Source organism: Rhizopus delemar, genomic scaffold, assembly GCF_000149305.1.
Source record: "Rhizopus delemar RA 99-880 supercont3.1 genomic scaffold, whole genome shotgun sequence".
Taxonomy (NCBI): Eukaryota; Fungi; Mucoromycota; class Mucoromycetes; order Mucorales; family Rhizopodaceae; genus Rhizopus; species Rhizopus delemar.
In genome coordinates this window covers 3,285,559-3,309,090 of record NW_027137827.1, presented here as the reverse complement: position 1 = coordinate 3,309,090, position 23,532 = coordinate 3,285,559, and the positions used below count along the sequence as shown (strand labels likewise).

Below are 23,532 nucleotides of genomic sequence, written 5' to 3'. Positions count from 1 at the left end.
AATTTAAGCGACTATAATGACTGGACAAATTAACAAACCGCTGATATATGTCAAAATGAGCACCAAAATATAATTGTTTACAAATTTATTGAAATTTGGAAATGCGTCTATCAAAACATTTATTTCGAATATAGTATGTTTATTTAGGCATCGTACCGAGATGTACGCCGTTGCTTAATAGTACATAAAAAAAAGACATGTAAAAGCAGATGAGCTTAGGTGCTTGGCTTAGGAGTATTAGTAAGGCAAGTATTATTTTCTTGGTTGATTTTCCGAATAAGACGAGTGGCTTTCGCGATCACGTCTTGCGGGCAGTACAGTTGATCATCAAAGACGAAATTCCAGTGGAAATTCTCCATTAAAACATAAACCTTTTGCTATATTTGTTTACATGTCGTCAAAAGAAAAAATATAGACGGATTAACTATGTATAACAGTTTTTAACAGCAATTACGGAAATATTTATGGACCAAATTTTTTTGCTACATTAATTATAGTCGGCCACAGTAGTTTGATTGAAATATCCTTCTTCTTTGTCTTAAAATCGTGAAACAATGAACGTGTTTCTCCTTCAGCATTTATTCTGCCAAAAGAATTGGCAAAATTCAAAAAACAGTTGTAAAAGATATGGTGCCGTGAAATTCATTCTCCTTATAGCGGTGATCTTTTACTTAAAATTGTTAAATTAAGTTTAAACTTATACAAAAAAAAAAAAAAATCATTTACTTAAAACTTTGTTTATTCAGTGAAGCTTTTGCTCTATTCCATTAGAGTCACTTATGTATTTTGCTTATGCAATGTGCCAATCTTTTTTTAAACGAGAATGCATTGTTGTCTTTGTTATGTACTACTAAAAAGCAATTCAAACAGCAAAGATTTCAATCTTAATAACGTGATTCTAGTGGTTTAGAATTATCTTTACTAGAAGATTCACTAGGAGCAATTTATCTGTGTTTTCAATATTAAAAATACAGATGAAGACGAAGCGATGTTTAATTGGGCTACAGATAGGTGGACCTCAGTGCAGCATTTCTGAATTTGTCTTTCTCTTGAGGGTAACGTGGGCATCTAGACTAGATTAATATATAATATATTGCCAGCTTTATTTTTAAATAAGAAAATGATTGAAGGGAAACAAGAATAAGTTACGTTTATTTATACACTTTTCCGACTACTCGTCACTCTCTGTACATGACACCATTCACCGCTCATAATATTCAGCGTTTGGATGTAATATTGTTCTAGTCCGGCAATCGCTTGTTCCTCTTTTTGAATTCGTAATAAATTCTTTTTAGGTCTAGCATTCTTTAACCAATGATCTTCCAATTGTTGCTTTTGAATTGTTTCAAATGATTGAACTGCAGATGATGAACCAGGTTGATTAGAAGAGCCCTTGACTTGTCGACGTATAGGCGTCAATTGAAATGTTGAACTAATGCTTTCCACAGGATTGTATGTATTTTCTTTTTCTTTCACAATGGACTTTGTTTCTCTTGGTGTACTCAATAACTCTTCTTCAGAGACATATCTAATAAACATAATTTATAAGTCTATTCTCATGCAAAGATCAACTTACATTTTCTTTCCTTTTTTATCTACAATCATTTGCTGTTCGTCTTCAGCCATTGTTTTTCTGAATGGCTTTGCTGGTGCTGGGGATATTTTGCCCCACACAGGTTTAGCCGCTTGAGATGATGATGGTTCTTGCAGTTGTATATTTAGTTTCTTTCTCTCTTTCTGTGAAACCTTTTTGAGTGCGATGGACTAGGAAGATATAGTGTGAGCATAAAGAGGGCTTTACTTTTATTTTTATGACAAACCTTTGATGTCTTAGATGTCGCATCTATAGTTTGATGTTCTTCTTCTAAAATATCTCGTAAAGAAGGCTTGCTTCTGTAGCAAAAAAAAAAAAAAATAATTAGTGGTCAATGTATACAAGAGAAAAAGTCAAATTTTACCCTAGAATATTTCCGGTACTAGATACCCAGTTATAAGAGGGAGTAACGGGTTGTGCAGCACTTTCGACCAGCTCATGTAGAGGTATACGTACACTTTTCTTTGTTTTTGCAAGTGATTTGTCAGTTAACTCATCAGGCTCTTTCTTTTTCTTAATTTCTAGCTCTATCGCGGAAGAAGACTTTTCGGGGTATAAAGTAACCAAGAGTTCTGTAAAAGCGCCAGCGCTACTACCGTCTCCTCGACTCAAGGCATACAGAGATGTCGAGAACTCATCATCCTCGATTTCGGCGGTATCTACAACATTAGTGCTACTGAAATTGCCCCTAGGAACTAATGGAATTTCTTTCGACTGTGATTGACGTACATGCTCTTCTAGCTCCAATATCAAAGAAACAGGTAAATGATCCAGCATTCTACAAAAAAAAAAAGCAATAAGAATCATTCTTTTTTTTTTTTTTGAATTTCGTATACCTTGAAGATAAGAAAGCAGATAAATTAGCCCTCACAAATGATAAACAAGTATGTTTCAAGCTATTAGCCCAATATACATCAGCATGCTCCAAAATTGTGGATGCAGTTCGAAGTTTGATAAATTGAACAATAGCATTTTCTACAATCAATTTCAATCTATTAAGCAAAAGTGCATCGGCTTCACATAAGAGGTCGAGCAAAAAATGGAGCATGGCTTCTTCAGTACCCTTTTCAATATGATCAAACAATGAGGATGAACTTTTATCCAGATAAAAGTATTGAATTATAGTTTCTGCAATTTCACTTGACATATGCTCTAGATCGACTTTAATCATCTCATTTTGCTGCTCTCTTCTTTGTGCTACCCAGGTGGATTGAGGAGAGAGTAAATGCTTGAAAAAAACACACCGCTGGCGTAAGATGACTTCATGGCACAGTATCTCTTTATCCTTCACCTTTAGTACTACATTCGGATGATGTTGCCCAACAAGGCCATCTAGACTAGAGAGAAATGAGGGCGTTGGTTGATGGTTGAAGGAGGACTGCGCTGATGCCAGTAGATGCGGTAAGTGAAAGAGTTCAGCCAAAGTTACCAGATCTTTTTGTATCTTTCTCACGTCCGCTTCATCAGATAGAGCAGGTGAACAAAAGAAAACTTTCATTGGATGCTCATATTCGTCAGTATAAATATAATCAATCATAAGTAATAGGGAACTCAGCTCGCAATTGTCAATATGTACTTCAATCCGGTTGTCTTGACGCTTGGTTAAGCGAACGTTAAAGCTTCCTATGCTCTTGTCAGCCATTTTTGCGATGCGCTTGAATATTTGGCTGCGACAAGCCAAGATAGAACTGTGGCAATAAACATGTCTATTTCGTATCACAAATACAGTATCCAGTGCCTCGTCCTTTCTTGATTTTTCCTCAATAAGTTCCCAAGCACTTTCCACGGCCATATTGGTTAAGCCTTCATATCTTTGCCGAATAAGCATTTGATGCTTACTTTGATTTTCTTCGTCTTCAACAGGGATATTTACGATAGCCTCTTCCATTTGCTTATTCAAATCATTCAACTTCATTTGCAATTCTTTGCTTATTTTCATATGTGGCAGTGATTGGCTAATGTCGTATTTAAGGGTTGATGGACCGACCTCAGTAGGATGCAAAAGGTATTCAGCACGAATGGCTGCAAACGCTCCACTAGAGTTTGCACATACGCGAATACATCGCTGTATGTAAGGCATCTCTTTAAACTTGTATCCACTATTCTCGGGACGTCCATGAAAGACATGGCCTGAAACAGTACAGATGACAATCTCACCATATTGACCTAGACTTGCATCAACTGCAGCCATATGTGCTTTCCCAGATGTCCATACTCTTTTAGGAGTTGTTACAATTGTTTTGTTGTTTTTTGTTTGAGATTTACATGTCCACACAAACACATCACCTATGTTCGTTAAGGCTCCCAAATATTCCGTGCCGCTTGAGATTAATTTTGTGATGTAACTAGCAGCAGGTTTATCCACTTGCGTGTCACTGGGAAATCTATTAAACTGGAAACTTTTTTAAATGTGAGCAACAAGACAATGAGCAAAAGAAACTGAAGAAGACTTACAACAATTTTTGTTGAGTATAATTGCATAATAGAATAACTTCATGAGCTTTGTTTAATATAACTGTAGCATTATCCTACACAAAAAAGAAGCTGGTTAGACATTTTGTGTATGAATGATAGCAAGAGATCTTTACATTTGCAATCACCTGCTTTATCTCGATCGGCATGCTTATTTTTCTGGGAGTGGTTTGGCAAGATTCATTGTTATCACTTTGATAATAGCCTAGTTGACCTTGATTGAGACCAAAAGTGAATAGGTCAAAGGCATTGTAGACAACAGAATGTATCCTTGAAGCCGCTGCACCAACTATGGATTGTTTTTTTAAACTTTGTGCTTGGATCTTTTTCGGTGTTAGTTGCATAGGAACCTCATCCTTTTTATTATCACTTTCTATTTCATATCCTACATATTTTCTTTGTCAATTTCCTTGTCTAAGTTTTTGTTGCTGCTCTTTTAAACAAATTATAACTCACCCAATTGACCAAACTCGTTACTTCCAAAACTGATAACTACCCCACTTTCTGTCACAGCAATTGTATGATCTCGTCCTAATGCGACTGACATAATTCTTTCTGACCAAGGCACTGGTATTGGTACCAATTGTGTATCAATCTCTTTGCCCAATCCTAATCGTCCGCCTCTTCCAAATCCACACACTAACAAATTACGGGTAGACTCGCTAGTTAAAATAGCCATATGATATTTAGCCATCACTACAGATTCAATCACATAAGCTGGCCTTTTCAATACTGCTGGGTTCTGCTGAGAGTCAAGTTGGAAATGAACACGCTCAGGACGACTTCTATTTTCAGAATCGGGATGTCCAAGGACATAATTTGTGTTCTGTCCCCAAGTATAAACATCAGTTCCTCCAGATAAGTGACGTTCTTTATCGAGTATATTGTATAATCCTGCATTGTCATCTGTTTCTGTTCTTTCTATATTCTTTTTATCTTTACTCAGCATTCTTATTTCAGGGAACGCATCAGGTATCGTACTGTCATACAATTCAAATGCTCCAAATCCTTCCCAATCCTACATAAAAAAGAAAGATCGAGTAAGTCGAGTAAATCAAGAACAGCAGATGGTTTATAATTGCTTTGATTTACTTTAATAGATAAATCGATGTCTTGCCGCTTCAATAACATTCGAGCAATCTCTACATTGCCCATAAAAAGCGCTCTATAGCATAAAAACAATAAGCTTTTACGAAAGTATTTTTTAAAAAAAAATACCTATGCAGAGCAGTCCAGCCATTTTCTCGATCCTGCAAGTTGACATTGACCAGCGGACAGTTGATCAACAACTGAGCTATCTCTACTCTATTCCAACTGGCTGCGACATGAAGAGCCGTTCTGCCTTTTGCTGATCTTTTATTAAGATCTAATAGTTTTAAGCCAGTGTATTTCAACTGTTGTTGCAAATGTACAAGTTCTTGCTTTGATAAATAATCATTGTTGTAGTGTGTAATAGGTACTTCTCCAGTCGCTAAACCAATCAGCTGATTTAATACTTGGACATTGTTTTCTCGAATGACTTTGAAGATCGAAACCATAAATTTTGTGAACTGTAGATTGTCTCTTTCTTTCTTTGGAGGAAAAAGGTATTTTATTTGTTGCTGCGTATTAAAAATAAAAAATAAAAAAAGCTTCAGTTATTCGCTTGCTGTGACACATGAATTTCATGTAAAGAGTTCTACTTTCTGCAGCACCTTTGGAACATCTTTCTTGATTATAAAGCTTCGAAGTAGCAACACAATTCTGACCAATAATACATAATAATCTTTAGATCCATTATGAAAATGATTAAATATATATATTCTTAAAATAAGCATCTGAAACTTTCTTTTCTCAAAACTTGAAATCCCAAGCTTAAGTATACACGTATAAATCCGTCTTGAACTTACATGCCATATTTTTTCAAAATTTTGCTTCTATATTTGTCCAAAAATGTGTTTGGTGTGGTTGTATATCTTTTTATTAATGCACTTTTTTTTTTAAAAAAAAAACAATAGCATTGATTATTTCGCACATAAAAAGTGATGTTTAAAGCTATATGAATTGTTTCTAAAGAAATTCAGAATCATACTAAATAATATTTGAAGCACTATAACTTTATGGGATATAAAAGGCTGTAAAACGATATTTACGTGATAAGAAAGCATTATAATCGGATAAATGACATCTATCAAGAATTTTTTAGCGCTAGAAAAACCCTAAGAGCTTGTGTATGACAGCACTTTGTTTTAAGCAATTTGTTACCTTCTGTTTCTTTTCTTAAAACATTAAATAATATATATTTTTCCATGTTCTTTCTTCCTTTTAGTATTTAATGGTTAAAAAACATAAATTGGTCTCTTGTTTTACTTAAATTTACAGCAGAATAATTAAAAATTGTTTTTATTTTATAATAAATAAATACTCTAAAGATTTTTAGAATTATGTGTCGAGTTATTGAATGTTGGTGTCCAAGATGAAGTGTTGGATTGCTTTTTTGATTGGTTCATAGGCAATAAATCAATGGGGTCTTCTCTAATCTTCGTTTCGCCTTTATCAACATCACTCTTAGCTTTTTGATACATCCATAACCCAAAGAAAGTTAATAATATACCGATTGATTGAGTGATAGATATATTCTGTCCAAACCAAACAATGCTCATCACAATTACAAAAATTCTTTTCAAAAGTGACAATATCGAGTAAGTAACAGGCGATGTGAGACTGAGTGTGGTGAATGCAAACCAATTTTGAGAAAAATTCATTGTGCCGTTCAATAAAAAATAAAACACTAGTTCTAAATTCGAAGGCGTTGCCACTTGACTGTCTTCGGCGTCGGTACCTTGAAAAAAAAGAGCGCTTCCGTCATAATATAACCAAAGAGGTACCATGAGTAAAAATGACAATAAAGACGAATAGTATAACACGTTCAGCTTGTCTAATTTGTTTGGATTTCTATCACCCAGCTTGGATTCTTTAAATAATATCTTCTTGCTAAATATATTTTGCATGACAAATATAAAGCAGGACCCTAGAGCACAAGCCAAACCAAAGAAATTGTTTGAATAGGTAAAAGAGCATGCAAGGATAACTCCTAATGTAAGAGGAATTAATGATATATATACCCTTTCTGTATATTGGACTTGGAATATTATTCGATAAAACAAGACTGTGAATAAGGGAGCTAAAGCCTAATAACATAAGATATCATATATACGGATACATTTCTATTCTTTTTCTTACTTTAATTGTATGCACTAAACTAACTGGTATTCTGCTGATAGCAACACTAGAGAATACATGGCCAATAATAAGGAATACTGCTAAAGGTGTAATCGTTTTCACAATATCTTTTGTAGGTGTTCTAATATGTGTGTGTGTAAAAAAGGTCGAGATAAGATAACACCAGGTTGCTACAAGTCCAAATTGAACAAAAGTAAGAGTAATAGGGTACTTGAACATGTTCATAATAGTTTTTCCGATATTGTTTGTAAGCGATGAAGATATGTACCACATGCAGCAGTTAAGAATAAACTTCAGATTATCGCTTATCGTAAAATGTTTATTTCCTGATATTCTATTCCATAGATATTCCTTTAAATTGCTGTCATCCATGTTGTCAACATGCCGAGTTGAAAGATCATTCCTTAATTCTGATTGTTCATTACGAATGAAAGAAAAAAATCCATTATGTTGTTCAAAGTTTGTTCTTGGTTGATTCTTAGAAGAAAAAACCCTTTTTGTGCCAAAAGAGCTTGTTGTTCTTGGCAAAGAATTGCCTTTTTCGTTCATCCAAATCAAAGGCTGTTGATGAATCTTTTCATTTTCATAAATGTAATTTCCATTCCGTGATGCATCAATTGTACCTAATTGAAGCACGTTGTTTCCCATGCTAAATTTTTTCGATTATTGCTTGGATACTACAGATAAGCAAATGCAATATATTATTTGTTCACTTAAACCTCCACTGACAAGATGACGTAATGATAGTTTAAGGGTCCGAGGACCAAACTAAATGGTTGTAGTGGTATTCTCGCCACCAGTAGGATTTCCTCTTTGTAAAGAGAACTGTTGTGGGAGAATACCACTACTATAGCTTATGTATGATATAAGGATTAATCGAGTGTTAATTGCTATATCATTATCACTTCTTCAAAGTTATTGATGCTGCTAAAATTATCTCTCATACCGCGTAATTCAATGCTTACCATATCCTGATTATCCCAGCAGGACACAGTTTACAATGACTAAATAAGTACATTGTGTCTTACTTGGAATCTTTCATACGAATCATTCAGATGCTCTATATATACAGATTTCTTTTGTCATACATCTGGTACCAGAATTGTGTCCTCGCTTGAACTACTTTCTCTCTTCCTTTTAATAGAAAAAAGGAGAATTGTCTTCTTTTATCAATTGAAAGCAAATCAATTGCAAATGACCTTAAATTAAAAAATCCAGTTTATACATATTTTCAAGCTTAAGACAGCATTTTGAGCAGGTAATACTCGTCCTATGTTCATTCATATATGTAGATTTGTATAAATTGCTAATGCTTGCTGTATTTTCTGCATACAAGTGATAATTCATACTATTGACATCAATACGACGCTAAAGCTTTTATAATTTACCTTCAATGTTATAAGAGTATATCTCTTCTTTGTCCCTTGTAAGCTAGCGTTCCCTTAGGTTACAGTTCTTCTTTGTTGGCCATCATTATCACTTGTATGCCGTTGATCCTATTTTTTTCCTACTTTACTTGTTTGATTGGCATTATATTTGTGAGTTAACCTGTGCGGAGCTCCAGGTGTTGTTCTATGGAGGATAGGATCGCACGAAAACTATCCAACCATTTTTCAATTGCTTTACAGATAGTTTTTCTTTTCTCTAAGCTCATATTTTGTTAAATCCATATATTCTACAAGAAACAAGTTTTAAAAAGAATAAAAAATAATATAAAGCTACATAGATATAACGGTAGGACGACAGCAACTGCAAATAATTTACTAAAGAATTGCCGCTAGTCGAACTTGTAATGGGCAGCCTATTATATGTAGACTAAACAACACCCACTTTTCTTGCCGTAGGCCTGTTTTCACATCTCAAAAAAATCCAAAGCATGTTCCGAGGAGTAAATTATGACAAGTCTGTATAATCGTCAAAAGCAACTATATATTCACTTTTAACTTGCATTAAAAAGCTTTATAGATTTTATTTTTTAGAACTTCTATCAACCTCATCAACAGATCCCTCTGATAAAATGAAAACATCTCCCAAGCCTATATATATCGTCTGCATATGTTGCAATCACTTGAAATGTTAAGTTTCTGTGAAAGGACAGCAGGACATCAATACGATCAATGAATAAAATGAAAGTATAAGTAAGAAAGTGATTTCCAAGCAAAACAAAATTACCGTCTTCAGGAAAAATTACTAACAGTACACTGAAAGAGAAAAAGAATAGGCCATACGACCATAAATGTTTGCTAGGTTCAATTACAAAAGTAGGTGAGAAATATAGAGTACCTACTTCTACTACAAAAACATAGATAAAAGCTGTAAAAAAAGCAGCTGTGGGAGAGGAAGATAAAAAAAAAGATAGAAAAGGAGTCTTAAAAACCAGGCACACAGTCTCAGACATGGTCGCAAGCTTTACAAAGAATATGCTGAATTCCTTGTCAATTTATTTCTAAAAACCTTGCTTTAACTTTGAATCAAATGATTGTGAACTTATATTCATCATTTGAGAGCTTGAGTGGTTCAAAAACGGCTTCACACAATCATTTTGAAAAAAAAAAAAAACAAAGATTGTTTCCAAGCGAGATTCTTCTTAAATTATTGAAATGGGGAAATAAGCTATTGAAAGATAGCTGACAGATTGTGCTTTCATTTTCATGTAGAACTGCATATTTATTGACGAGTTAAAATTTAATCTACATATAGCAAGAAGTCAAAGGAAATCTAAGGGAAAACGAGCTAAGTTATTCATTGTAATGACTAAAGTCCTTTCCGTTTAATGCATGTTAGTTTTCTTTTGGCATCATTAACATATTGATTAAAATAACAAAACTAAGACGAAATGGGAGAAGTTTATAGTTCTTGATAAAAATAATTGCCATTTTATATTGTATTGATTTAAAAGGATGTCATTAAGCTCTTGATCACTTTCCTATATGCAAATACAAAAAGTTATCGAGGAAGTAGAAAAAAAGAGCATAAGCTGGTATACCTCTTCAGTCAAATTTAATACACAGACGAATGAAGAAATGAAAAATAATCGAAATTGTACTAAAAATGTTGTACATACTTTTGTTCCTTTCTTTGCAATCTTTCCCTTGATACTATAGACCTTTTGTGCTCTTCCTTTTGAACAGTCTCGGACAAAGCGATGTCTATAATACATCATGTCATCAATGCGGTATTGTAAGACATAAAGAAATAATAGTGTCGTTTGATTATATATACAGTTCGCTAGATAAGATCGAGTATGTGCCAAATACTAAGACTTGATCATTTGATAAGATCTAGCTCCTACGCAATATTATGGGAGAATTCTTAGTGTTGATGTCCCTTTAGGTGATTTATGCTACCAGATTTTCTGACAGACTCCATAAGCTATTTAATAAAAATATAAAGTGCTAGTACAGAGGGGAATGTGGCTTAAAAAGGGTAGACTTTAAAAGTTTAATTTCTCATGATTTTTCTTGAACAACCATAAGTGGCAAGTCATCCATTCAATTGTCTAGCCATGGTTCTTTTTAGTGTGACTTTTAAAGCTTAGTAACTTGCTCAAGTCTGGTGAAGGAGTTTCTTTTTTTGTTATTTGTCATGCCATGTCAAATCAATTTATTCCTTGAAAGGCAGCTTGGTGAAGAAAATTATTCTTCTGTTCGTCTTCGCTTGGTTCATTTCTTTTAGCTGGATTTGACATACTTCATAGTGATCCTATCAAAATCTTTTTGCATTGTTTGCGACAAGCCCCTTGATCTACTATAGCTTTGATAATTGTAAATTTTCTTTGAGTGGAGTTTAGTAAATATTATGCATTGCCCTTCTCCCCTTCCTTTTCTCTTTGTATTTATACACAATATTTGTACTTTCATTTGCGGCCGACTGCCTAATTACCTTAATCATGTTAATAAAAATGTTTGGGCTGTATAGGCACTACTTTATTAAAGAATTCAGAAGAAAATAAAACCAATTTAAAATTTCTTTGTGATGTAGTAGTCTTTATTCAATCAAACCATTCTATTAAATATAACAAATGCAAACAAGCTTATTTCCTTTAATTGTACAAACTGATCAAACGCATATACTTTGATTTATATCAATTTAGTGTTCCAAAGAAGAAAAAAGAAAAAACATACGGTTTTACATTTTTATATCTGAGAAGTGGTATAGCCATTTGGTCTATTGATATGATTTAAAATTTCTACACCAATTATTGGCTTATACATGTTCTATTTATTTTCTTTTATTTTAAAAAAGAATAAAATAAAATAAAAAAAAAGCAGCATAGAAATTACCCTTATCCCAAGTTTCATGTAAAGCAGATGGCGTAAAAGCAAATATTCTTTTATTCTTTTAAATAAAAAACCTGAGTTATCATGAATGATAATTTTTTTCTAAAAAGGATTTTTGTTTGTTGCTTCGCGTTAACTCAAATTATTTTCGTTGAAAGACAGTTGCAAGTGATATGAGGAGAGCATAAATGTATAATACCGAATTATTATGAATGATAGAAAAATAATCGCAAGAGTCAAATAGAATTAGTTCACTCTCAACATATATTGCTGAGTATAATGTCCTTAAAAAAATCGGTCTCACTCTAGATATCCTTTTACATTTGCTTTAGGCACCCTTATCGTTGCTCACGTATTGATAAGAAAATATAAATGAGTTAGCATCTCTCTTAACAAAAACTCAACTATAGCTTAATATTTATTGCTCAGTTCAATATGATAATAAAGTTAGGGTATATTTCATGACATGATCATTACTCATATATATGGTTAACCGGATAACTAATTGCAGTTATATTAAACTTGTCTACTTATCTGTACTAGTGTACAAATCTTAAGGTGTATTTAATTTTATCATGGAGTCTATGGTAGATAACACATGCAATAATTAAGCATTATCCCAAAGTAAAGTAGGAGACCATTTTTGTTGACGAAAACAAGTTATAAACAGTTGATATACATCTTCGGCTTTGCATAGTTGGCAGTGAATTGTAGTTTTAAATTATCAAATTAAAAAGTTAAATAATTAAATAAAATATATACTTCATCCTGTTTTAATTCTAAAAAACCATTATACACCATTTTCAAAAAGTATTTCTGAAAATAATGTATTCAAACAATACCGCACTAATTTACTTCTTTATCAATATTTGAGCAAAAACAAGCCTTCCAAAAATTCAATTGATAATAAAACATTACGTAGTATAACATTGAGGCAGAAATTGCTTAGAAGTTCATTAATATGTTATACTCGTTGAAAGCAAGATGGAAAACTGGTAGCTCATTATGATAACTTTATATGTTGTTAGCAATACAAACAAAGTACCGCGGATTGCTCCATTTGAAATCCGTTCATTTTGGACCTGCTTCTCTCACATGGTCATATTAGATTATTTACTTAACTTCAATATGCTTTATTCATTTTTATTATAAAACTAAAGAAAATTAGACTACATCACATAGTAATGTGTAATTTTAAATGAGTCTAAGTATATTGTATGTTTCATGGTACACTGGGGGCCTACTGTATTACATTGTTAGGAAATGTTGTCAATTCCTATTTTTGCCTCAATGAAGCGAATATACGTAAGAAAGAAAAAATTAATGTCTAAAAATTATAAAAAGTGCATTTCTTTCTTCTTTTTTCCTCAAACTATATTAAAATGGATACTCCTATGGGCTTTAATTCTTCTTCCTCCCTTGTTTTCTCGCTCTCCCGTGCAACATGGGCAAGATTTAAAACGACGTCTGTGTTTGCTGCCCGTGCCTTTGGCAGAATCCTTTGGGCCGTTCTCTGTTGTGTGGGTGAGATCTCGTGGTTCGCCGGCAAGAGGACGGTGGGTTGCCTGATGGACATCACGTCCATCCTGAGGGCTGAAGCCAAAAAGTCCATCGGGGGCTAAAAAACACCCACCGTCCGTTCCTCGTCTGTCTCTCTCTCTCTCTCTCTCTCTGTGCGACAAGGTGACCTCCTTGAAGACCATATTCAGGATGGCGTCCGTTGAAATACACAAAGACATCCGTGATGCCCATTCAAAATAAAAATGGAAAGGGACCTGGTTTCTAAAATTCGGTGTCTGTGTGAGAAGAAAAACCTTTTCCCCTTTTTTTTTTCAATAAAACAATGAAATTTGAAACAAAGCGGTGTATTTGGATAAAGCCATCCATGTAAAGTTGGGTTGATACCCAACTTTAAAAACCATGCTTCATGATGCCATGTTGACTTGCCCTGTCTGAACAAGCCATACATGTGCATGCGTCTCATGAAGACCTATGTCCTGACTCGATCTCTCTTTAAAAAAACAACACTATTTTTTCTTTTTACCACTCCATCAGGGGTTTATTTATTGATATTTTCTATTGACACGCGACACTGGATAACGAGGCACATCCGCATAGGCCTCATACGCATCCAAAGAAGAGAGACGTGTCCATTCAGGTCTTTTTGCTCTGTGCCCCTGAGAACGTGGGACGGACGCAGAGAGACGACGACCGGCAAGCGAGGCCTCTGGATTGGACACGCTAGACGACCTTGTCGCTCGGACCGTTTGCTTCAAGAGAAGGGTCAACTGCCTCTGGGTCTCGATCAGGGCTTCCATCATTTCCCGTTTGTTGTCCAGCCAGTCACGTTCCATGCGCTGCCGTTCGGCCATCTCGCTCGCTCGCTGTCTTTCCATCCGAACGATCCTTGCCTTCAGTGCCTGCAGCAGCTGTCCTCGATCGTCTGTGTTCACCGCCGGGCTGTTTGGCTTGGATGGCGCGAGCTTGTCTGGCTCTGGTGGGGTCGCATCGCCTTTGTCTGTACTGTCTGGGGTGGACAATGACGCACGGGCTGAGCGGTACGTTGTATCCGATTCATTGTCCTCCTCATGGCTGTCGACCGCAGGCATTGGGTGGATCATTGAAAAAGAGCGTGTTGTTTGCCCATCGCCTCCCTGTGTACGATCCGCATGCACGGACGAGGAGAAAGGAAGGCACTCGACTTGGGTCTTTTCATCCTCTGGTCTATTCCAGACCTCTTTCATGCGCATCCTTCTTGGCTTAGGCATCGCCAGCTTGGATTCCAATTGATCTGGCTGAATGGGTGGTTTTCGATGGACAGAGGGCAGATCCGAGGAAGGTGCATACAGATTGCCCTTGGATTTCTTTTTAAACAACTTCATGAAAGACAATGAAAAAAAAAAAAAAAAATGAAAAAAAAGAGACATGAATGCAATATAAAGAGAATTTCTATACATGGAAACTGGTGTCAATACACACCGAATTTTTTTTTTCCAAATCATTTTATTTATTGACCACCCATTTCCTTGGCGAGTTCTTCAGCACGCTTTTGAACATCATTGATATCACCTTGCATGTAGAAAGCAGTTTCGGGCAAAGCATCGTGCTTACCACCCAAGATTTCCTTGAAGGAACGGATGGTGTCTTGGAGCTTGACCAAACGACCTTCGTAACCGGTAAAGACTTGGGCGACAGCGAAAGGTTGAGACAAGAAACGTTGAATCTTACGAGCACGTTCGACGACAAGCTTGTCTTCTTCAGACAATTCATCCATACCCAAAATGGCAATGATATCTTGAAGAGACTTGTAGTTTTGAAGGATTTGTTGAACTTCGGTAGCGACCTTGTAGTGTTCGTCACCGACGATACGAGGATCCAAGATACGAGACTTGGAGTCAAGAGGATCGACAGCGGGGTAAATACCCAATTCGGCAATGGAACGAGACAAGACAGTGGTGGCATCCAAGTGAGCAAAAGTAGTGGCGGGAGCAGGATCGGTCAAATCATCAGCAGGGACGTAGACAGCTTGGACGGAGGTGATGGAACCGTTCTTGGTGGTAGTAATACGTTCTTGCATACCACCCATATCAGTAGAAAGCGTGGGTTGGTAACCGACAGCAGAGGGAATACGACCCAAAAGGGCAGATACTTCAGAACCAGCTTGAGTGAAACGGAAAATGTTGTCAATGAAAAGCAACACATCTTGACCTTCGTCATCACGGAAGTATTCAGCAATGGTCAAACCCGTCAAGGCAACACGGGCACGAGCTCCTGGGGGTTCGTTCATTTGACCAAAGACAAGGGCACACTTACTGTCACCGTCGAGCTTGATGACACCGGTCTCAATCATTTCGTGGTAAAGATCGTTACCTTCACGCGTACGTTCACCGACACCACAGAAGATAGAGTAACCACCGTGAGCCTTGGCGATGTTGTTGATCAATTCTTGAATCAACACCGTCTTACCGACACCAGCACCACCGAAAAGACCAATCTTACCACCACGAGCATAAGGAGCCAACAAGTCGACGACCTTGATACCCGTTTCAAGGATTTCGGGAGTAGGGGATTGGTCAACGAATTCGGGAGCTTCGGCGTGAATGGGACGTTGGCTCTTGGCGTTGATGGGACCACGTTCATCGATGGGTTCACCGATGACGTTGATGATACGACCGAGCACTTCCTTACCAACAGGAATGGTGATGGGAGCACCGGTATCAATGACCTTTTGACCACGGACAAGACCTTTGAAAATTGTCAAAAAAAAATAACGTTGGATAACTGTCTCGCTTACCTTCAGTACCATCCATAGCAATCGTACGAACAGTGTTTTCACCCAAGTGTTGAGCGACTTCGAGGACAAGACGTCCACCAGAGTGATCTTGAACTTCAAGAGCGTTCAAAATGGCAGGCAAGTTTTCTTGTTCGAATTGAACATCGACAACAGCACCAATGACGGAACTAGATTTAAAGTTGAGTGGTCGATACAATCGTTGTCTCTCTGTTTTTTTTACCGAATTTGACCAGCAGAGGCAGCTTGGCTGGCATAAGCTATTTTTTAGAATTGAATACATGTCCCATCGTGGTCGAATTCATCTGTTACCTCTGACAGCCATAGGCTTGGCGACTTTGTTAAAAAGGGCTGCATTAGCCTTTTGAACAGCACGAGAGGCTGTAAAGATACGGTTCATGGACATTGTACAGTGGTTGGGAAAGAAAAAAAAAAAAAATAGAACCCTTTCCGATTCTACCACTTTCAAAACCGGGGTAGATGGATTCACCAATCAGATAAGCAGACAACCCAGGGGCAACTCAAAGTCACAGCATCAGACGCTGATTGAAAAAAAAAAAAAGATGAGAGAGAAAACAAAGGTTATATTGGATCCTCTTTGATCGAAAAAGATCAAGAAAGTAGGGGAAAGGTTTATTTACACAATGGTTTGTTATTCTTGTCTTTTTCTATAAGCAATGATATCCTGGATTGTAATCATTTTTATATTGTGTTTCTTTGCAAATTCAAAACAATCGTCTCTTCTTGCCATCGTTCCTTGTTCATCATCATTGACAATTTCACCAATACATGCCACTGGATACACACCAGCCAGTTGACAGAGATCGACAGCTGCTTCTGTATGACCGAATCGTTTGAAGGTACCGCCGGGAACAGAACGAAGAGGGAGTATATGACCTGGACGCATGAAATCTTCAGGTCGACTGGTTGCATCTGCCAATTTACGTGCAGTCAAGGCACGATCGTGTGCAGAGATACCTGTGGTGGTTCCATGAGCATAATCACAGGATATGGTATAAGCTGTTCTCATCAGCTCCGTGTTCTTTTCAACCATCAAAGGTAATTCTAATTCATCTAAACGTTCTTTGGTCGTTGGCGCACAAATATAGCCACTTTATAAATTTTAATTTCCTTATTCAACCTGTCTTCAAATGATTACCTTGAATGACGAATTAAAAAGGCCATTTGTTCTGTCGTAATCTTTTCAGCCGCAATAATCAAATCACCCTCATTCTCTCGGTCTTCATTATCCATCACAATAATAAACTTATTGGCAGCTATACACAACGTACTTAGTTTCCTATTTTATCCTTTCATAGCTTACCAAAATCTTTTATTGCTTCTTCTACTGAATCAAATTCATATTCAAATGCTTTTGTCTTACTATCCACCATCGTTAAAAGAAAAAAAAGTTTTTTTTTCAAAAAAAGGAAAAAAAAGAGTCTGTCATCTTTTTTTCATGTATGAATTTATTTTACGGGGCTCTGCTGCTGGTGCGGGGTTTACAAGTGGATTACTAAGGATAGGTAATGAGCTGTCATAATTCGTTACAAATCAAAATATCCATTTTTATGCATTTTTTTTTTTTTTTGAATGTGAGTAAAATCAATATTGCAAAAAAAAAAAAAATGCATATGTCAATCATGTATTGATTAGTCATCCTTTATTATTATTTATATATAACCTCCTTTTTTTAAAAAGTTATTTCAATAACGATCGGACAATGATTCTTTATAAACAAGTTTAATTGGCAACACTACGGATCCTTTGTTTAAATCATCGAATGAAGGTCTGTGTATTGTGATGACATAAAGAAGAAGGACACGCTTTACTTTCTGATAAATAAACCATCCAATCAACCTGATCAAGTTGCTGGTTAAACTAGTCCTTATTCATCTACTGCTGTCTGCAATCATTCTCGCAGAAACCTAGACAGGCGAAACCCATTCTAACCATTGACACTTTCACATGTTTTTTTTTTTTTTTTTTTTTTTTTTTCATCCAGCAAACAGATAGATCTTCTTCTCTGCATCCTCTTGTTGGAAGTCAGTCCATGTTCTCATCGACTGTTTCATAGACGTCGCGTTAGAAATCAATACACACCATCCTTTATTTTTTAAACATTTCTTTTTTTGGTGAGTGAAACTATTCTCTGAAAAAGCAGTCATGGTTAAACAAGACGTTTGATTGTCACATCAATCTGTCCTCTTTTTCCCATACCCAACTGGCCTACACTTAATGGTCAAGCCTGTATCTTTTTTGGGTCATCATCACCATGGAGAGGCATTCGACGGATACCAAAAGCATGTCCATAGAAAGACCATTCGGATGGGTAGTCTGTAAGAGCAAATTAAGTCACATTCGATCTTTGTCGCCAAAGGGAGCACCTATCCAACATGCTGTACTAGACATACAATCGGGTGGCATCCATCCTTTCTGCTTGCTGGCCAATCAAAAAGACAACCGTTTCCTTTTGCAACAGCATCGAATCATTTAGTGCCAGAGAGCAGCCATCTATCCCATTCTTCATTTTCCTTCTTGTCGACCGCATGCGTTCTGATATCCTATTGAATTGAATTGAGAAAAAGAGAAAACACCAGAGAGGTGATGTACAAAAAAAAAAGTGAGAGGATAAAGCTTGGTCTATGGATAGACATCTTTGTCTGATGGCATAGTTTCATCCTCTGTCCATCAAGCCAATCGCATGTAAATGGAATCTGGAAAGGTTCAAGACTAATTTTTTTTTTTTTTTTGTAAAAGAACAAGACTAAATTTGTAAAATCATCCCATCCAATTTACATTTCATTCACTATTTTACTTTACGAATGGTTTTGAGTTTGAACTAGGAATACATGTCAACTCGTGTCATGTTAGGATTGATCGGTGCAACCAGTCTTGTTTTTACCAGCTTCTTTTGGATCTTGGATTTTTGTACATCGGATGTCAAAAAAGTAAAAATACCCTCTTTACCCTCAAATCAAGTTAAAATGTATGCTGATGATAAATAGAGAAAAAGAATAGGAATTTACATTCAAGGCGATGTTTATAGGATTGAGCTTTGTTTAGGCTACAGTCTATCTTTTTGTAACATTGCAAAAGTCTAGAATGACACACAGACATGGATGACAACCCATCTCTTTGAAACCAACATTCACAAATTCTGCATAATGTAAGCCTTTATCCTTGGCGATTCGTTCAGCCAGTGTTCATAATAACCCCTTACCAAAGAATCAAGAAGGAAAAATCGAGCAGTAAGTCATTTAGCTTATAGATCATACTGTATCGTTCACTATGGTGTTGTATTTACTATTTCCCATGTTCCACTGTCGTTGGATCCCCATTTTACGGTTTTTTTTTGTGTTGTTTTTGTTGAGTTTGAATACATTTGTACTCCAACTTTAGAAGAGGATTACGCCTTTGTCCTTCTAAATTTGGAATTCTTTCAATAAAGTTGGCATCTTGATTACGACAGCCTTTTTCCAGGTAAGGCATCTTTCTGACTGCGCAAACCCCACACAATTCATATAAATAGGCGCTCCAAAAAAAAAAATTGAATCATTCAAAAAAGAGATCGATTCAGACATGACAGACAACAACACATTCACTGCATGGACTAGCATTGGCAAAGATAAACCACTGGTTGAAATGCAGCACACACTGAGGCCTTGGGATGAAGACAGTGTCGAGATACAGATCACACACTGTGGTATTTGTGGGAGTGATATTCATACGATAGGTAAACCCATCGATCCCTTTCAAGCCAACCAAAGACAACTCACACTTTTTAGATTCCGGATGGCATCCTACAGACTATCCCTGTGTGCCAGGACATGAAATCACGGGCGTAGTGACCCAAGTCGGCAAGAACGTCAGCCGGCTCAAGGTCGGCGATCGAGCCGGTCTGGGCCCACTCTGCTGCTCCTGCAAACAATGCACGCATTGCGCTGAAGGAGAAGAAAACGTGTGTGAAAAGGGTGTCATCCTGACCTACAATGATCACTGGCCGACGGGTGAGAAAACCTATGGGGGCTACGGTGACAAGTGGCGTGGGGATCAAGCGTTTGTCTGCAAGATTCCGGACACCATGACCAATGAAAACGCAGCCACGTTTCTCTGCGGGGGCATCACGACCTATGCTCCCCTGAAGCGCTTCCACGTCCGTCCTGGGTCGGTCGTCGGTGTCTTGGGCATCGGTGGCCTGGGTCATTTTGGTGTGCTGTTTTCGAAAGCGATGGGTGCGACCGTCATCGGTCTGTCGTCGAGCGACAGGAAGCGTGCGGTGGCGGCCGAACTCGGTTGTGATGATTATGTGGTCACAAGTGACACGGAAGCGATGAAGCGATACACCAACAAGCTGACACACATCCTCTGTACTGGCGTAGGCGAAGACTTTACCTGGGAACCTTACTTTAACATCATGAAACCAAACGCTGTCTTTATCAATGTCAACGCGCCCGAGTTTGCCTACCCACCCGTGCCTTTGATGACCCTCATGTTCAAGCAAGTCACGATCAGTGGATCTCTTGCGGGCTCTCGTGCAGATGCTGAAGACATGCTCCAGCTTGCTGCTGATAAAAATCTTCGTGCTTGGTATAAAAAGTATCCTATGAAAGAGGTCAATAAGGCCATTGAGGATTTCAGAGCTGGACTGGCTCGATTCAGATTTGTATTGGAAAACTAAAAATTAATTTATAAACAATAAAACCTTTGTGAAACCGATCATGCCTCTCTCTCTGTATGTGTGCAACCGTTGTCCACTTTAGCATCAAGCGGAAGCGACAGTATATAAAAATTGGTGATAGAAGACATGGAATACAAAGATTTGATAGCACAAGCGTCTGTGGAGACGATTCCAACGTCTGTCTGTTACCTGAGCCAGATGATTTACCTAAGGCATGTAGCGACACAAGGCATCTATGGGAAGAAAGAGGATTAATCACATGTTCACCTTTTTTATACATACCTTTTTTTTCAAGCTCAAATTCCTATAGATCCCATCTACTGTCTTGGAGTATGTTACTTCCTATTCCCTTCATACAAGGACGTTTTCAATATGGAATTTGCTATTTTTTTTTTAAGGTTGAACTTTTCAGAAGAATTGTTTTCCTAATAAACACATCGAAAGCGCAAAGAGACAGAAACAACGCCTTGAATGATGAAATCTATGGACCGACCTTGCTCCAACGGACTTCTTGTACCTTGAAGCATTCTTTAAAACTGGCTATTCCTTCCATCTGTAAGGTTTGATCAACTACAGTGCTCGCAAGACTTTGGCTATAATAATCCCTTTTGGCCCACGTGAGTGTCTATTCAGTTGACTTCTGTAGGCTGCTGTCTGTTACATTTTATGCACAATTTAATTGGGGCTCGGCTAGCGATGCATCGGTCCACTGATTTCTAAATCAAAGGATCAAAAGATGCTTAGAATACATGCTTACGATGGATAGAGAGTGGATCTAAAAGAGCCTCGAATGGAGTTATGCATCATCCATAGCGTTTACCAACAGTGAAAGGAACGAGCAAGTAAACTCCAAGCTCAATTTTTTTGATATTTCACGCTACCTGCAGTCGCTCTCTTAACAAGACTTTTATCGCATACACAACCTGGCAAATGCTCACCGTGGCATGCACTCTCCCGTTCCTCACGTTGGAAAAGCACATCTTCTCTCGTCAAAAAATTCCATCTCAAGATATTCAACTCTATCAAGAAACCATGCGTGCAACAAGGGTCGACATCATCCCAAAGCTTGCTCGATCTGAGCATGCTAATCTAGCGTAGCATGAAGGACGAGAGTCAAAGAAATGAACCCCCTTGGCTTCAATCAGAAACCAGTTTTCCAAACGCTTTTGATCCCCCTTTCTCACCCAACATCCTACTTTTGTGTTTGTGGATGCTATGTCTTTCTGCGCTCATGAATGCTTTCGATCCGATACTTCCAGATCGTAACAGAATCTTATGTATCCGGCATACAATATAAAGCCTTGAAAATGAACTGAACAAAACTTCATTCACATTGTGTGAACAATCATCGAGGGAAATAAGACTCAAAGATCAAAAGTATAAAGGTTTGGAAACTAATCTATTGCTGCTTAAAGAATGCTCCCCTTTTTTTTTTCATTTGTATTGGATTAAAAAATAATTTGCCTGGCCAAGACAAATTCAAAAACTAGTCTGCTCCGCGACAGTTTTTGGTAAAAAAAAACTCCACCCTTTCAGGCGTCCCTTCAAGGAAGGATGAAAACATTCTTTCGTCCTCACCTTCAGCTGCAGCATCCAGTGATTGGAAAGGTTTTTGAGTCCACAAGCCAAAATCATCATCACAAACCGATACCAAAGATCTACAACATAAATCTACAATATAAGCTTATGACACAAACCTTTACTTTACTGTAAGTTTAGTGATGAGTTGAAGAAGAAAAAAAGAAAACAACAGGAAAACGAGCTTTATTTATACTTTTTTAAATGAAGGTTTTGACTGCTTTTTTAATTTTCAATTTTGGAGAGACATGTGATATTTTATACAATCGATGGCACGGGTGGGTTGGCGTGTCTTTCTGAGCTCTTGTTTACTATTAGAAGCAGTGGATGAAGAGGACAGGCTCCTCTTTATCAGGATACTTTACTGAAGAAAAACGCCTACATGAAACTTTATGCTTCTACGTTTTCATCTCCGCAAGAAGGAAGGACGGCCTTTTGTGGTTGGTCAAGACCTTTGGAATCATAGACCTGCTCAAATCAAGAGAGAGAGAGAGAGAGTGAGTGATTATGACAAGCATTTTATTTAATCAAATGAGCTACTATGTAAAGCATGATACATTACCTATAATACAGTCGCATCAAATTTTTCACTTTCATCCGTCCTAGACGCTTACAAGAAAAATATGGCATCCTTTGATTTAACCTGAGTGAGCTACAAAAATATCTGTTGTCGTTGGCAATCGTCCATTGTTTCTTTTCAATCTTTTACCTACAAAGGCTAAATGGGTTGTCATCCATGCAGTGTTCCACTGACCCTCCTTTTGACTCTTACTCTCAAGGAAATTTCTTATTTCTCGTTACTTTGTAGTTCATCTGATCTGGGTAAACCGATACAACAAGCATTACGTGCTCAGTAAATGAATATCGTTTAGTAAGAAAAAAGCTCCAATGCATCACTGTACTTTTTATCTTCGTAGTTCTGTATAATAGTAAAAATCATTGGATAACAAGAAAAGATCGTGTTTTTATTCATCTACTTTCTTATAAGAGAGCCATCATAAGCACCACAGATACTTTTGTAAATTACTTTGATTGTATGATCTTGTTGAATAACCTGTATTTTATTTTGATTATGATCAAATATGAAGAATATCATCTGTAAATTTTGTGTAAACTAATTGCTATACTACAACAAAGAAACTCTTGAAATTAATATGATATGATTGAATGATTCTTTTTGAATAAAAATGAGTTGGATACTTTTACATGATTTAAAGAATGTGTTTATATTAGCGAACAAAGTAGTAAGGACTCTTAGCTATGAAATATTTAGGATATCATAGAGTTACACCACTGATGGGCTTCATGAATAACAAAGAGTACATAAGTTAATCACTAAGAGATCAGGATAATGTGCAAGATCAAGCAGCTGCTATGATACGTAAAATTGTGGATCAAGCTGCATTGGATTTAG

At 36.8% G+C, this 23,532-nt stretch overlaps 8 protein-coding genes across 8 annotated transcripts; 2 read left to right on the top strand and 6 right to left on the bottom strand.

Moving 5' to 3' along the window:
* Positions 1 to 1,001: 1,001 nt before the first annotated feature.
* Positions 1,002 to 1,626, bottom strand: RO3G_01290 (uncharacterized protein; the record flags this gene model as incomplete). The annotated part of the gene is made up of 3 exons (XM_067655881.1): positions 1,002 to 1,073; positions 1,192 to 1,528; positions 1,577 to 1,626. The coding sequence occupies 3 exons, from the start codon at positions 1,624 to 1,626 to the stop codon at positions 1,002 to 1,004; spliced, it is 459 nt and encodes a 152-aa protein (XP_067511982.1).
* Positions 1,627 to 1,954: 328 nt separating this feature from the next.
* RO3G_01289 (uncharacterized protein) lies at positions 1,955 to 3,785 on the bottom strand (the record flags this gene model as incomplete). Its single annotated transcript, XM_067655880.1, has 2 exons — positions 1,955 to 2,372; positions 2,431 to 3,785. The coding sequence occupies 2 exons, from the start codon at positions 3,783 to 3,785 to the stop codon at positions 1,955 to 1,957; spliced, it is 1,773 nt and encodes a 590-aa protein (XP_067511981.1).
* A 337-nt stretch (positions 3,786 to 4,122) lies between these two features.
* RO3G_01288 (uncharacterized protein) lies at positions 4,123 to 5,604 on the bottom strand (the record flags this gene model as incomplete). Its single annotated transcript, XM_067655879.1, has 4 exons — positions 4,123 to 4,355; positions 4,523 to 5,084; positions 5,159 to 5,231; positions 5,285 to 5,604. The coding sequence occupies 4 exons, from the start codon at positions 5,602 to 5,604 to the stop codon at positions 4,123 to 4,125; spliced, it is 1,188 nt and encodes a 395-aa protein (XP_067511980.1).
* A 7,346-nt stretch (positions 5,605 to 12,950) lies between these two features.
* On the top strand, positions 12,951 to 13,190 carry RO3G_01287 (uncharacterized protein; the record flags this gene model as incomplete). The annotated part of the gene is made up of 1 exon (XM_067655878.1): positions 12,951 to 13,190. One exon carries the CDS (start codon positions 12,951 to 12,953, stop codon positions 13,188 to 13,190), a length of 240 nt encoding a protein of 79 aa, XP_067511979.1.
* Positions 13,191 to 13,631: 441 nt separating this feature from the next.
* RO3G_01286 (uncharacterized protein) lies at positions 13,632 to 14,450 on the bottom strand (the record flags this gene model as incomplete). Its single annotated transcript, XM_067655877.1, has 1 exon — positions 13,632 to 14,450. One exon carries the CDS (start codon positions 14,448 to 14,450, stop codon positions 13,632 to 13,634), a length of 819 nt encoding a protein of 272 aa, XP_067511978.1.
* A 125-nt stretch (positions 14,451 to 14,575) lies between these two features.
* Positions 14,576 to 16,265, bottom strand: RO3G_01285 (ATP synthase subunit beta; the record flags this gene model as incomplete). The annotated part of the gene is made up of 4 exons (XM_067655876.1): positions 14,576 to 15,813; positions 15,863 to 16,029; positions 16,083 to 16,119; positions 16,172 to 16,265. The coding sequence occupies 4 exons, from the start codon at positions 16,263 to 16,265 to the stop codon at positions 14,576 to 14,578; spliced, it is 1,536 nt and encodes a 511-aa protein (XP_067511977.1).
* A 246-nt stretch (positions 16,266 to 16,511) lies between these two features.
* RO3G_01284 (3,4-dihydroxy-2-butanone 4-phosphate synthase) lies at positions 16,512 to 17,253 on the bottom strand (the record flags this gene model as incomplete). Its single annotated transcript, XM_067655875.1, has 3 exons — positions 16,512 to 16,971; positions 17,019 to 17,136; positions 17,184 to 17,253. The coding sequence occupies 3 exons, from the start codon at positions 17,251 to 17,253 to the stop codon at positions 16,512 to 16,514; spliced, it is 648 nt and encodes a 215-aa protein (XP_067511976.1).
* Positions 17,254 to 19,441: 2,188 nt separating this feature from the next.
* RO3G_01283 (uncharacterized protein) lies at positions 19,442 to 20,540 on the top strand (the record flags this gene model as incomplete). Its single annotated transcript, XM_067655874.1, has 2 exons — positions 19,442 to 19,595; positions 19,648 to 20,540. 2 exons carry the CDS (start codon positions 19,442 to 19,444, stop codon positions 20,538 to 20,540), a joined length of 1,047 nt encoding a protein of 348 aa, XP_067511975.1.
* Positions 20,541 to 23,532: the final 2,992 nt, after the last annotated feature.